Source organism: Hippopotamus amphibius, chromosome 15 (assembly GCF_030028045.1).
Source record: "Hippopotamus amphibius kiboko isolate mHipAmp2 chromosome 15, mHipAmp2.hap2, whole genome shotgun sequence".
In the NCBI taxonomy this organism is placed as follows: Eukaryota; Metazoa; Chordata; class Mammalia; order Artiodactyla; family Hippopotamidae; genus Hippopotamus; species Hippopotamus amphibius.
The window spans coordinates 44,392,741-44,407,801 of record NC_080200.1 but is presented as its reverse complement, the minus strand read 5'-3'; the positions used below and the strand labels follow the sequence as shown (position 1 = coordinate 44,407,801).

Below are 15,061 nucleotides of genomic sequence, written 5' to 3'. Positions count from 1 at the left end.
CACATACTTTAACATTTTCAAGGTTGCAGAAAGGTTCCCGAATGTCTTGCCACAACCCACATCCTAAGGAAAGTTGCTGCTGCTCACCTCAGCCCATGGTAATACCTCCCTGTGGAAATCCTGCACCTTCACTTGCTTTATCCATCACTTCCCATTTAGCACATGATTCCCTGCCCTGGTGGGAATCTTTTCATGAGGACAGGGTCTCATCTGCACAGAAAGTTTGCACAGCACAGGTGCTTAGAGGAAGCCCTTCCTAATTACTCTTTGATACTGGTCTTCAGGGCTAACCTCATACACCAACAAGACCATAGACCGAAGCTTTGGGGAGATGTCTGCAGAGATGCTCCCGAAATGATTTCTTAGAGAGCCCAGGGCCTGGAGAAGCGTTAGAGAGAAACCTTGACCCGTAGGTGGCCATGATATTGGCTAATCTTGTTCCCTCTGCCCCGCTGAGTGTGGGTAACCACTGACTCCCATGGCCTGGTTCAGGGAGTCCTCAGGTTGGGGCAGGATTTGTGGGAGTAAGTTCCAGTCGTGATGGGGCTGGATTTAGTTTCTGAAACCAAAAATGTCTTCATTTCTATGACAGAGCTACCCCCAATTCAAAAGACCGATTGGACAGACAAGCCAGACTAGAACGTGAGCCCTGAGCGCTTATCTGGTGACCAAAACCACTGGCTGGTGGGTCTCAGTTGTTTCTCCTTGGCTAGGGGCCAGGCAGGCACAAATGCTCTGACACGAGGGCGTGGGCTGCTCCAGCTTTTTATGGGGGATTTGATCAGATGTGTAAGTCATAAAGGCTTTCTACTCCTCTGAAGTTAGGTTTTCATTGCCCCAAAGTGATTGGTCCTTTTCTCCATGCTTATCTTTTTTCATGGACTGGCCTAATAATCCTCATTAATGGGTCTTGATTCTGAAAAGCTGGCCTGAGGTGACCAATCGCCCTAAGAGACAGGTGTCCTTGTCTAGAAGCCAGGTCCCGGGGCTCCCCTGTGCACTTCCTGTTCCATTACATTTTCTTATCACAGTGCGAACTCCCCTTGCATCCCTCTATCTTTACCCAGGACGACCCCTTCCTGAAGAACGTGGCAATTTCAGTGTGCCAAATATCCATTTAGATGTGTAGGCAAGCTATAAGAAGGAGAGAAGGGTCCCAGCCTGAGGGGTGGGGACTGAATTAGGGGCAGTTGGCACTTTTCTTCACACAAAGGAAAGTTTAAACCAAAAAAATGCCTTATATCTAAGGGAGGCAAAGCAGAGTGCCTGAGAGTGTTTCAAAAAGTCCTCAAAGCACTCGTTTCCAATTTCTAAGCTATATTATAAAAAGGCAGTGGTGAGAACTGTTTGATAAAATAAGATTTAGACACACTAGTTAAAGTAAGAGCTAGTATGCAAATTTCTCTAACTTATTTGACCACGGAGCCCTTCCTGCATAGAGCATCTCCTCAAACTGGTATTTGGTAGAGTGTTTTTGTTTTTGTTTAAACTAGAGTAAGGGCATTACAAAGATTACAAAGAAAGAACCCTTGAGGGGAAAAATTCAAAAGAACAGTGAAACTGTATTAAGGATGTGAGATAAAGAGAGTTTTGTCCTATTTTTCCATTTGTTTACTAGAACTTAGGAGCATGCCGTGCTTTGAAGGGATATATAAGAAGGAACTTTTCAATAAACAATTGATCCAATACTTCCAAGGAAGCAAGTACCAGAGAGGTGAACACCCCATACCCCTGCTCAGGAGCCTCTGAAAAGTGGCGAACCCACGCCCTTGCTGCAGGATTCAACTCAGATTTTTTGGAATTTTGAATTTGAATGCTTTAGGAAGGACATGCCTTTTGCCTAACCTGCTTTTCTCATTGAATTTCCTGCACCCTAACAACCTTTGTGCATGCAGCCCCTAGAGTGGAAAGTCATCATTGTAACAATGAACGGTATAATGGAATGCTCTAAGAACCCATGTGGTGTGTTCTTTGTTACAGAGGGCTGTCCTGTGCATTGCTGGATGTTTGACAGCATCTCTGGCCTCTACCCACTAGATGCCAGTAGCAACCCCTCCTCCTCCCCACTGGTTTATGTGCAAGCATAGATACATGAAAAAGAGCTGCAGGCAGCATGTTCCCTGATGCAGGCATTGGAGCGAGATCAAGAATGGCTTTCCTCTTTGGGCTTGAGAAATTATTAGAACAATGAGAGATTATCAAGCAGGTCTTCTGTGTTTACCATTGGATGTCTCAGTGTGCAGGGTAGACTGAAGGGATCAGCAACTGAGGAAGAAAGAGTAGTTTGGAGTCAAGGCCCTAAAATGTGACAGTATACAGAGGAGGGCACAGGTGAAAGATTTAAGAAGTAGAGTTGATAGGACCTCACCACCAAATGTGAGGGGAGGAGAGGAGCTGAGGATGACTCATCTGTGCTTGAGTGACTGGGGATCGACCTTAATGAAAAGGGGAAATATACGAGGAGAGACCAGGTGACGGAGAGCATTTTGGGTTTTATTTCAGGGCGTGCAGAGTTTGAGATGTCTGCGGGACATGCAGCTAGAGCTGAGCAGGAGGCAGGCAGAGGTCTGGGTCTGAAACTCTGAAGAGAGATGGAGATTGAGGGGTTGGCGGTTCTACCTTTGTTGTTACTGCCATGGATGTGGAGGGGATAACCCAGGGAAGAGGAGAAGGAGAGAAATGCTGGTGCTTCTCCAGGTGCCCCAGGCTGCCCGGAGGGAGAAGGGAAGTCCAGGATGGAGGCTGAGAAGAGATGGTCAGAGAGCTGGAAAGCTCTATCCACCAGCAACTCCGGGTCTAATTGGACAGATTCAACAGCTAAAAATCAGTTCTGTATATAATTAAGGACCAAAAAAGCTTAACGGCATCAGTATATGCTGCCAAAGTGGAACGAGGCGGAAGGGGTATGTGAGCTCTAAGAGGGCTTTGTAGAGGAGAAGAATGGATCACAGCTGCATAGAGCCTGGCTTTCTCAAGGGTGTTTCTGAAACCTCTGCGGTGATGACAGAAGTTGGAAGGGAGCTGCTTCTCCAAGTTTCCAGGTCCCGGCTGTCCCTGCTTGCACAAGCCACAGGGTGTTCCCATCAGCATCACTTACCATCTCCCATCACAGGACATGGAAGCAAACTGAGTACCTGATGGCTTTCCTAATTCTCTGTGAATTATTTTTGACTGGGGATGGGGAAAAGAGAGGAGGAAACTTGAGTGCCTCCTGTGTGTTCAAGTCACTTATGAATTTTGGCAAGTGGTAGTCTTTTCACTTTGTGGCTTTGAGAATGTGAAGCCTTAGGACTGGCCGATGGGAAATTGTAAAGAAAATCCAGCTTCCACTGGCTTTTTCAAAATACAGTTGACCCTTGAACAACGTGGATTTGAACCGCGCGGGTCCACTTATACGTGAATTTTTTTCATTACATGTACTATGTTTATGATCTGAGGTTGGTTGAAACTGTGGATGCCAAATCCGTGGACTTGAGTATATGTAGATTTTGGTAAATGCAGTGGGTCCTAGAAGCAATCCCCTGCAGATACCAAGGGACAACTGTGTACGTAATATAAAATTTACCATTGTGGCCATTTTTCATTGTATGGTTCTGTGGCATTAGGTATATTCACAATGTTGTGCAACCTGTCCATCCCCAGAACATTTTTCATCTTGCAAAACTGAAAATACCCATTAAACAGTAGTTGCCCATGCTCCCCTCTCCCCAGCCCCTGGACCACCATTCCGCTTTCTGCCTCTGTGAATCTGACTTCTCTTGGTACCTCACATAAAGGGAACCATACAATATTTGTGACTGGTCTGTTTCACTTAGCGTGGTGTCCTCCAGGTTCATCTCTGCTGTAGCATATGTCAGAGGTTTGTTTTTTTTCTTTTTAAAGCTGAATAATATTCTATTCTGTGTATATAACACATTTTGTTTTTCTGCTCATCCATCAATGCACGCTGGGGTTGCTTTCACCTTTTGGGCATTGCTGCTATGAATGTGGTTGTACAAATATCCCTTTGTGTCCCTCCTTGTGATTCTTTTGGGTAAGTACCCAGAAGTGTCCACTGGCTTTTGTGGTATTGTCGATTCTTTCCTGTTGGGGAATCAATCCCTAGCTCCCTGTCCTTCTGATACTTCCTTTGTTTGTTGCTCTTCTGCTTTTGCTCATGGGAGAGTCTGGTGTGTCCTTAGGCTGGGCTTTGTAACTAGCTGAAGAGCCATCACTGAGCCCCTGCCTGTAGTGCTTGGCTATGAAGATCTACATCTTGTCCAGCTAGCTCTGTCCTAGAGTTTGAATCTGGAAGATCTGCGTTCTAAACTCAGCACTTCCGCTGATGTGCCCTGACCTTGGCAAGTTTCCTCATCTCTCTGGGCCTCTGTCTCCACATCCCCACCAATGAGAAGGTACAATTAAGTAATCAATGGGGTCCTTCCAGGTCACGGAGTGGGAGGGCATTGTGGTCTCCTAAGCCCAGGAACCATGGTGGGTGAGATGGAAGCAGAGCTCCAGACTCTTTTCTTTTTTTAAGATGCTTGTTTTTTTAAACAGAGATCTTAAGTTGATTATTTTATTTTACTTTGCCATACCACGGCTTGTGGGATCTTCATTCCCCAACCAGGGACTGAACCCCCGGCCCTCAGCAGTGAAAGCATGGAGTCCTAACCACTGGACCAGCAGGGAATTCTCGAGCTCCAGACTCTTAACGTGGGCAATTTGACCAAAAACTCATCTGCTCTGAATTCTTGGATGGTGAGATGTTTCTAATGGCTTGTGTCTTGCTGCATTCTGCTACGTGCAGCATGGCTAATTTTATGAGTAAATGAAGCAGCATTTCCCCTTAAAGCAAAAGTATATGATATATTATCCATACTTGTTGAGAGAATAGGACAAAAGAAAAGTGGAATAACTGGTTTCACCATAGATTTTTGGCAGATGTCACAAACTAATACTGGAGAGAATACTCAATAGGCAAATTTTACCTCTGGTTAAGTCTGTAGCTTGGTCGGGGGCCAAGAAAATTTTAACTTCCTTTTTCCCCCCACTTCTTTAAAAAATTTTTTAAAGAACAGATTTTTTTTCTCCTTAGCTAAACTCAGAGCAAGTCCACTCTCCTTGAACTGGGAAGGTAAGTCCCAGGAGGTCACCTACATGATCAACTCTCAGGCCCCTGGACTGCCTGTGAAAGTTCAGACTAGTCCAGGGTTCCCTGCTTGGGTTTGGAGACTCTGCACTAATCCTCCTGTCAGTTCTCTCTGCCCCACCAATGAAATATTGTGTATACACCAGTGACTTTTTATCTTTCTTTTCTTTTTCTCATCTGTAAAAGGCAGATGGCTTGTTTTTTGTTTTTTGTTTTTTTTCCCAAGGATGTGATATTAGGGTATTAGGATGACTGGAACCTGATTTGGAACGTGTGCAGAAATGTATAGCATTTTCTTTTTAGGAGACATTTCAACCATCTAATTATAAAAAAAACAAAAACAAACAAACAGAAAGCCAGACTTTCTGGGACACTAAGTCATCAGTTTTTTAATATATGAAAAATTTAAAAGCAATTTTGAAGAGTGAAGAACTTCGCTTAGTATTTGGGACTAGTTCATGACAATCTGGAGTTCGGGGTGGGGGGGTAGGAGGAATCCATATTGGATAAGATGCTAAAAGAAAAGACTAGATTAAAAACAAACAATCCTAAAACCCAGCTGTCCTTCTGGGTTTTCCAGAAACACGCCCTGCCAGTGACTCCGATGAGCAGATGACATTTGCTCTTTTATTCACGACAAGTGTGGCTTTTAAAGGATGATCAGGATTTTAATAACATTATTCCAATTTAAACAGTTTGTGAATTTTCATACCTAGCATGAAGGCTATAGGGTTTGAGAGACCTCTGTCTCTGGTTGGTGGACCATGAAAGACCCCTTTAGCTCTAGCTGCAGAATAAGGTGAATTTTACGCATGGCGGAAGTCACCATATATGTATGGAAACCTGTTTTTTTTTTTTTTTTTTTTTAATTCTATTTCCTGATAAAGTTTTAGTAAAATCCAATTGTCTTTGTAGTTGCTGACATGCTAACTAGAGTAAGTGTTTTCAAGGGCTGGCTGATAATTCCTGTTTTTGCTGGTAGTGGTCTGGGGAAGAAGATGGGAGTATTGCTGGGTTAAGAAAGTTGTAACTTTGGGGTCATTATGGCAAAATTATTTAAAGTCTCAATTTTTATTGCCATATGAATGCAGTAAGAACCTTGCCCTTTGATATAAAATGCAAAGTAAAATATTTGGTTTGTTAAGTGTTAGGTGACTAGGTGGAAAGTTTCTTGACCCATTATCCTGGCTTCACATTTTGGGGACATATGAAATACACATTTCGGTGTATTTCTGGTTGTCTTATGCCCGAAATCTTCAATCCACCTCAGTGGGAGGTGATGGAGTCTGTATAATGGAGCTGTTTTGACTCCATCACCAAGGTGTGCATCCTTTGCTGGTAGAAGAGCTGATCCACAGCTACCTGCAGGAGGAAGGCACGGATAACTTCTGCCAGGGTCTGATTCCCTCGTACTCCCAGAAAATCAAAGCCGTTTCAGCAGCATGGTTCCACTCTGCTGGCAGGGCAAGGGTGGGCTTGTCCTCTTACAAACACAGTTTAGCAGGATGCACTCATAAATGAAAAATGATCTGAGTGCTGTGGGTGGGGCCCTCCAGCTCAGGAGGTGAAGCTGAGAGGAGGAGGCAAGAGAGACAGGGAGAGAGACCGATAGAGAGAGCTCATACTCCTGGGCTCAGTAGAGTGTGGGGACTTGGCAGGATGTCGGAGCACGCACTGGCATGGCTCACATTTTTGTTGATAGTTAATAACCCAGGACTTTAAAGAACTGAATGGAGAAGGGAAATGAAGCACAACACACTCTGGAGTCTGTCCTGTGCCAGCGGCTGTGAAACACAGTGGAGAACGCTCACCCGATCAGCTCATGAAGCAGGTAGGAGGGGAGACCTGAGTGGCCAGGAAAATCTGATTTTTCTCTCTGAACACAACTTACGTGTCTTCCAAAGGTTTCTTTTGTTTTTTGTTTTTTTCTTGAGTATATGAGAAATGAAAAGATAATATTGACATGAGAAACAGACTTAGCCTGAATTATGCTATCTGCCCAAACCAGAGATTTTTTTCAGTTACTTAGTTTGATGACCACATGACAGCTATATGCTAGAGATTGCCTTAAAAAATCACCCCAGATCATGCAGCATTTAATTTAAAACTGATTTAAAAATCGGCAGATCATCAGTGAGCTGCTGATACTGTTTTAGAACAAATACTGTGAACATAGTCAACCAGAAACTGATTTTCAGGCTTGACTGTTGCTATATTTTCATCTTTCAGAGCTAACAAGGTGCTTGCTAATTTTTAAGAAAGCTTTTGTAAGAAAGGAGGTGGATGTATAACAGCTGTGAAATATCCAGAAATTGACTGGGGTCCAGAGTGAAGCCTGAGTGCACTAATGTTTTCTCCATTAAGGCAGGCTGCCCCTGCTCAGCTTCTAAATCAGGGAATTGGAAAGAATGGTGAGAGTAAAGTGTGGATCCTGAATATTTGTCTGGGGATGGGGCTGGGGGGTGGGGGGCATGTGAGGGGGAGAGGATTGGAAATTGTCACCATGCCGTCTTTGCACTTAGGAGCAGCAAATAACTGGGGAGAGCCATGGGTGGCAGCCACACGCGAGGACAATTTAAAGGCTGTATTTTGGCTCCTGCAGTTGTAGCTGAGTCTCCGAGCATCATTTCCATCATCAGGGCTTGTGATAAGAGAAGCAGAACAACAACAACAAAAAAAGACCATCGTAAGCCTGGGTTTTCTGAACCATTTGCAGGCTTTGCTTCTGATAGGTGCCTGGATAATTTAACCTGGATTTCCCCCGCAATGAAGCGGTCAGGGTGTCGCAAAACTGAGCTGACGTGGGGTAGGTCAGAAGTGTTGTACGTGGTCAGCGTGACAGAGGCGTCAGAATTAGGCAGAGAACTTTATTCCGGCCGAATAGTCCAGCCTGAACACTGACACTCTCTGAGCTTTTGCGAATGCCCTGCTAGCCACAGGGGTGTGTCTGGGAAGGCAGATATGGGAGCTGCTTTGGTTACTGCTCGCTGGCTGGCTATGGTCTTCATGCTGCCTTGTGGCTTAGCATTTTAGGCCTGGAGGGCTGGGAGATGACTGTGCTTAGTCAAGGCAAGCCCGAACCTTATCTCCGACTTCTCAGCCTTCCACAGCTAGACCTACTTATGGGTGGGGGAGTGGCACTCCTGTGGTCTTTTAGGAAACCTCTCCACCCCCACTTTTGCTACCATCTACCTGTTTGCTGGGTCCCTTTGGTCCCCGATCCTTCACACTGGTCTGTCCCCGGTGCTCTTTGCAGGGAATTAAGGCAAGCCAGGGGGGCAGGCTCCTTTCTAAGGTCCATTCTGGAAGCCCGTGGGCCAGATCCAGCCTGCCCCAGCCTGTTTTTGTATGGCTCCAGAGGTGAGACTGTGTTTCCCATTTTAAAGGGTTGAAGAAACAAACAAAGGATACAGGACAAAGACAGATATGGCCAGCAAAATTTAAAGAATCTACTCTCTGACCCGTCAGAGGAGACCTTTGCCACCCCCTGACTGACATCATTCAGGAGCAGTGTGACCAGTGGATTGATCAGCTTATTAAGTCTTTGGCAGTTCAAATGGGCTGTCGTTTTGCAAACTGATTTTAGTTTCTCAATCTGTGTTAGGTGGTATTACTGTCTCCAAAAGGGGAGAGTCTGGAGCCGGGAAGCTGAAGATTTTCTGCACGGTCCAAACAGTAGGAGGGAAATGTCAGGTGAACTGTGTATACAGTTGTGTTTTCACCCTCTCCCCTCATCGGGGAACCCACTGGTATAGGTACCTGTGAGACCCACCATGTGTTGACTGTGTCTGCCCCTGAAAGAACCTGATGGGGGAACCAAAACTCTGCTGTCTTACTCAAAAATGATTCATTTCCTTTTTCCCCCTCTTGCAGACTGAATGCTTGGTCAGACAGGTACAATCTAGGGTGTTCGGTGTTGTCACTTTGAAAAAAAAAATGTTTTCTGTAATAAAAAAAAAAATAAGGTCGTTAAGTGAATATTATATTTTCTCATATCTAGAAGTGTTTCTTTATTGGTCTCCAAGAAAGGTTACTGTCGGCTGGCCAGCCTGACCCCAAACATGTGATTCTCTTTGACCCAGCATGGGATTTCATTGTTAACGTCATTTCCAATAAGAGGAAAATCTAGTGACCTTGTTCATATTTAACTTGTGTCAAAACTGCAGGCCTGGATGTGCAGCTGACTTTTGTAAGTAGCTTATTGTGCATTGCAGAAACACAGGAAAGTTTTTCACAAGAAGATTGTAGTTTAAGAAGACAAATAAAATGGCCAGTATAATTTTTTTTTTCTCCAGGACATTGCAGCCATCTATCCTCCTGTATTTGGACATTGGATGCCGTCAGTAGAGAAGAATGGGGGTGGGGCCTAGTTTGACAGATGAAAACAAGTGAGGAAGGATGAAAATATGTACATATGGTGCCTCATGGGAGTTGGAGCCTGGAAAACAAGATGGCGGCAATCAACCTTGACAAGGCAGGTCATCAGGCCTGGTGAGGGTGGGTCCTTCAAGCTACCACGTGAGCGAGGCCTCACCTTTGTCTGTATTTAGAAAGGGGGTTGGCTCTGAATTTAGAGATTAAGCAACCTGCTATTCCTGTATGCACCAGAATTTCAGACTCAGTCAGAAATCTGATTTGCGTAACTGCTGAAATTCAACTGGAAGCCAACCAAACGGGGGCCTGGGCTCCCCAAGCGAGGGCAGTTAGTCAGGAATCACAGCACGTGAGGGAATTGATCGAGCTTGCCCCAGACGGCATGGTCTGTGTGGCCAGACTCAGCGGGGCAGGCGTCGAGGTGAAGGGTCCGCTTTGGCTTCCCAGAAGACCTCTGCCTGAGTCAGCACTACGGATCTCAGAGACCTAGCACTAGCTGGTGTCTCAAGGCAGCAAGACGGACCTTTTCGCTTCTGAGCCGTGCAACCAGGCTGGCTCCTAAAGAGACAGGCAGGCAGCGTCTGACCATGAGCTGAGTGGAGCACATGCTGTGAGCAGCCCTTACTTATCTCACCCGTTTATAGCACGTTGGGAGGACTAAGTGCTTAGCTCAAACCTGGCACATCCGCCCCTGCCTGTGGCTCTCCGGACAGGGCTGGAATCTGACCTCTGCTGATCAGCTTTCTCCTGATCGTGAATGGGATAAAAGAGCTAGATGTGCACATACATGTGCAAAAACGTGTAAACCTAAAGGAGAGGAACAGCTGAGCAAATAGAAATTATGATTCTGAGTTAGAACTGGTGATCATGTCCATCAAAGGGAATCAATAATTTCACATCTCGGTGGCTGGCAGGGATCGCTTTTTGTGGCTTTGTGTTCACGTACAAGTTAAGAACTCCTTAAGAACTTCTGTAGGCAATGCACCCTCTCAGTTCCAAACGTGATTTCTATACGTTTCCTGCAGTGGCATCCAGGGGGTATAGCACAAAATCCCTTTCACCTTGGAGAGGTCCCAATGGCAGCTGCCTTTTCCTCTGTGGCCAGGGAACAAGATGGCAGCTTTCCTTCTCTGTTGACGCGGCCCCTGCCCCGTGAAAGGAGCAGGCTGAGTGTGCCCCACTCCACCAGGAGATCCTCCGATAGCTTTGCTCTCCCTGCGGGCACATCTGGCCCAGGGTGCCTCGGCTTGTTCAGTCCAGGTGTGCATGGGCGTGCAGTCACACCACAGAGCCACAGATGGCCTCAAGGAGGGCAGGGCCTGAGCTCAGTCTTGGCTCAGATATGAGGTCCCTGTGCAGTACGTCAGGCCCTGACAGTGACCCTGGACTCTGGATCCTCCCTTTTATCTCTTCCTGAAGAAGCAATACAACTACGTTTTACGTGCACCAGAGGAACTCAGCACTTAGAAGGACCAAAAGTGACTCCTTTGGTAAAAAAGAGAGCTCACCCCATGGTTAGTATTTTCAGCAATTTCGAGGTTTGGGAGCTATCAGGTAGGCTTAAAACAAGACACGCTTGGACCATCTTCTTTGCCTTTCTAATTTCCACGCTATTTTTCTTCCCAAATTAAAAGATGGAAGGCAGGTTGGAAATTGGCAGAATAGGGCAAGTCTGAGGAAGGGTGAGACTAGCCCTTGGGAATCAGTTCGGTGAAAAGCCCCTATTTCTGTGAGACGTCTCAGCCTATGGGGGCAAAGCAGCAGGTCCAGGTTACTCCCCGAACAGGTGGATAGATGGCCTCCCGTGTATACATTACATTTCCCCAAGCCTTGCCCTTTTAACAAGAACTTAAACATTCTTACCAGCTCTCTTCCTTACCCCTTCAAAAAAAAAAAAACAAAGTGGCCCTATAACAAACGATTTAGAATTCCTACCCAAATCAGAAGGTGAATGGAAGTGCCCAAGCCAGGGGAAAGGGGGAGGGAATTCACGGGCACCATCCTTGACCTCATAAATGGCATGCGTCTCAGGATTTGTCGCGGGGCTCTTGATGTCACAGCAACCCTTTCCTCTTGCCTTGTGCTCCTGTTTCTGCCTCTTTGGCAAAAGTATCCTTATTTTCTCCTGCTGGCCGGCTCCATCAGCAAAAGAAGGGTCTGCCTTCCAAGGAATCCCGCCTTGGACTTTCCAAATTCCACTGTCACCTTCAGCTTGCAACACTTTGACTGAAGTTCCCAGACGGCTGCCTGTGGGGTAGAGGGTTGAGGGTTGGCAGGAAGCTGCTGGCTTTGAAAAACATCACAGGTATTTTATTGTAACAGATGCAAGACAGTTTTGGCAAGGGAGTAATAAAGTCCTGGAGGGGAAACAGAAAATTACCTCTAAGCACTGCAGGGAGGAAGGTGGCAGAAATGAAGGATGCAGTTTGGGTTTGGAAAGTGAAGTCTTTTGCACAATCCTTTTTACAGGCTAGAGCTTGCTTGACTTCAGTTTCCCTCAAGTGAGTCAAAGAATGTTAAAAGAGAATGGAACACTGAAACTGAGAAGTGGACCTGGGGACATCTTGGCACGTGAGGATTTTGCTGGGGTCCCAGTGGCCTGACCAAACTTTGTGTGGTGGAAATCCTGCTGTGTTCAAAATGCTGAGGCATTAGACATTCTTGTGTCTATAACTAATTAGACATTCTTGATGAGTTTCTTATGGTCACAAAAATTTAACACAACTCAAAAGTGAGTGGAATCAGTTATTTCAGACTCTCACTAGGAGAAACATGAGTCATTCTATAGTCTTCTGGTGGCTTAATGAAGTACATTTGTTGCCATTGGGATTTCAGAATGGGGAGAGGATCTACTGTCCGTCTTAGTCTTTTTTTTAAACTGTGAGTTCTTCATCTACTCCAGCAGCAACCTCCAAGTGACTCCCAACCTTTCTAAGCCCAATGACAGTGAATAATACAGTGTTGATTTCTGAAATCAATTTTACGCTATGATTTACTATGATAGACTCTTGTAATCCACCGATTGACTCTCTGATCCGCGAGGCTTCATCTGCTTCCAGCCTATTTTTTTTTTCTTATATTGCTTATTTTAAATGACGAGCTCCTGAATCAGGATGGATGGAAAACTGGATAAGGATGATGCTACTGACTTGTGGTAGGACATTCAAAATGCAAGGTTTAGGTGAGCAAACTTATTAAAGAAAGGCTAAGTGTAAGTGACTGGCCGTGTGTGTGTGTGTGTGTGTGTGTGTGTGTGTGTGTGTGTGTGTGTGTGTGTGTGTGTGTGTGTGTGTGTGTGTGTGTGTGTGTAGGGTTGCAAGCTGAAATGAATGGTTCATTCATGGCTATCACATGGAGCTGGAAACATGGCTGTTTTTAAGCATAAATCTTTGTGTGAGACTGTCACAAACAAGTAGGTCTGTCTTCTCTTTTGTAAGCGTGTGGCTCACATGATTTGTTTTTGTTAGAGAAATGTCTCGTTGTGGAGTAGCAGCTTCTGTGAGTGTCAGATGAGCTCCCCAAGGCTGCCATTAGGTGCCACTTTGCTTTCGTGGCACTGTGGTCCACTTGGGGGGAGAATAGTCCGCGGAACGGTGTAGACGGCTTAGATGTACAATTTCAAAATTCAGAGACATCGATTTTGGCTCTTTCTGAAAATGGATCTTATTTTGAGAACCACAGTTGACATGGCTGTGGGAAGTGTTGCTTATTCCTGGCAAGGAAATGATCCTGAAAAAAGGCGCTCATGATCCAAGAGGCAGGGAGCTGCCCCGGGCTCTTCGGCAGAGCAGGGGGACTGTTTCAGAGCTCTGTGTCCATAATTTATATTAACTCCGCATTTGTGTGGATGTATCTATCGTTCCAATTTTAGTATATGTGCTGCCGAAGCGAGCACTGTGTGGAAGTATCTATGCAGCTGCAGAAGGCAGCTTCCTACAAAGTGGGATTATTTTAGGTACTCTGTGTAATGGTATTCACAATGTAGCCTGGTATGTCTGTCAGAAATATTTAGACCCCAACCCAAGGGATTTGATCAGAAGTACTTATTACACATCGAAGTGTTTAGCTCTGTGGTGGGAACTTGCGGGGAAGCCAGCTCACAGAAGCCATGAGGGCAGACACAGCAGCTATCAGAGAACGAAGTGACTGCAGCAGCCTGTGCTCCAGCTAAGATCAGACAGACAGAAACACAGATACGGGGCACATCTCTCTATACTCCTTTTGTGTAAGGTCCCTAAGCATCTCTTCCTCGTAACCTAGATTCTAGAAATAGAATTCGGCGGGAGCGGAGGACAGTAAACCTGGAAGGGAAGAAAATTAAATATTTATTGTCACTAAACTATAGTGCAAATGTAGTGTTTCCTTCAATAATGGATGTGGCCAACAAAGCACAGCAGTATTGACAGTCCCTGTGGCTTTGTCACCAGTAGAAATGATTCATGTTGTTTGTGGTGGGTATCTTTCAATGTCATCAACACTCATTACTACTTTGAAAATATGTCAGTTAATAAATTTGTTGCTAGATGTCCCTAATGTGCTAATAAAAAAACACATGGGTTATGATGCTATACATTTAAAAATATTGAGGCTATTGTATTTCAATGTAATTGGTTTTCTTTGTATACCTGGGGATTTTATGCATTTAAACATATTGTTTTGAGACTTCACCAGATAAAGGACCATGGTACAAAAATACTTTAAAAAAAAAAAGAAAGGAAGGAAGGAAGAAAAGAAACATGTCTGAAAGGTTACCATTTGATATTTATTTAGATCTTCATTTACCAGGAGAAAAATACCATCCCAGGGCAGTAGGGTTTGTTCTTACCTATGAATCACCTGGAGATCTTGAGAAAAATGTAGGTTCTTATGCAGTAGATCTGCGGCGGGGCCTGAGATTTCTGCATTTTTAACAAATTCAGTTTAGCCAGGCGGAAACCCACAGCAATCCAAAGCAGGGCCTGCATTTTCCAAACTCACTTTTTTTTTTTTTTAAGAACTTTTATTGATATACAGTTAACAGACAATAAACAGCATATATTTAGAGTGTACAATTTGGTGTCCCAATCTCCCAATTCATTCCCCCCCCAACCCTCCCCGCTTTCCCCCTTGGTGTCCATGTGTTTGTTCTCTACACCTGTGTCTCTATTTCTGCCTTGCATTTCTTCTTTCATAGTTGTTAGCATTTGCCTTATGTATTGAGGTGCTCCTATGTTCAGTTCATACATATTGATAATTGTTATCTCCCCATCTTGGATGGATCCCTTGATCTTTATGTAATGTCCTTTCTTGTCTCTTGTAACATTTTTTATTTTAAAGTCTATTTTATCTGATATGAGTATTGCTACTCCAGTTTTCTTTTGATTTTCACTTGCATGGAATATCTTTTTCCATCCCCTCACTTTCCGTCTGTATGTGTGCCTAGGTCTGAAGTGGATCTCTTGTAGACGGCATATATATGGGTCTTGTTTTTGTATCCATTCAGCCAGTCTGTGTCTTCTGGTTGGTGCATTTAGTCCATTTACATTCAAGGTAATTGTTGATATGTTTGTTCCTATT

At 44.8% G+C, this 15,061-nt stretch overlaps 1 protein-coding gene across 6 annotated transcripts in view; it reads left to right on the top strand.

Moving 5' to 3' along the window:
- The window catches only part of PDZD2 (PDZ domain containing 2), a 190,633-nt gene that overhangs the window by 48,320 nt on the left and 127,252 nt on the right, over nucleotides 1–15,061 (top strand). For 4 of the 6 annotated variants that reach the window (XR_009049124.1, XM_057708102.1, XM_057708101.1 and 1 more), the window contains exon 1: nucleotides 6,733–6,962. The exons of 1 other annotated variant lie outside the window; for it this stretch is intronic. Coding sequence is in view for 1 of the 5 variants with exons in the window: in XM_057708102.1 (XP_057564085.1) it covers nucleotides 6,954–6,962 (9 nt within the window). In the remaining 4 variants the exon portion in view is untranslated. Of the gene's footprint in view, nucleotides 1–6,732; nucleotides 6,963–7,653; nucleotides 7,818–15,061 lie in introns of those variants that run through there. One more of the 6 variants, XM_057708099.1, reaches the window with a different exon arrangement.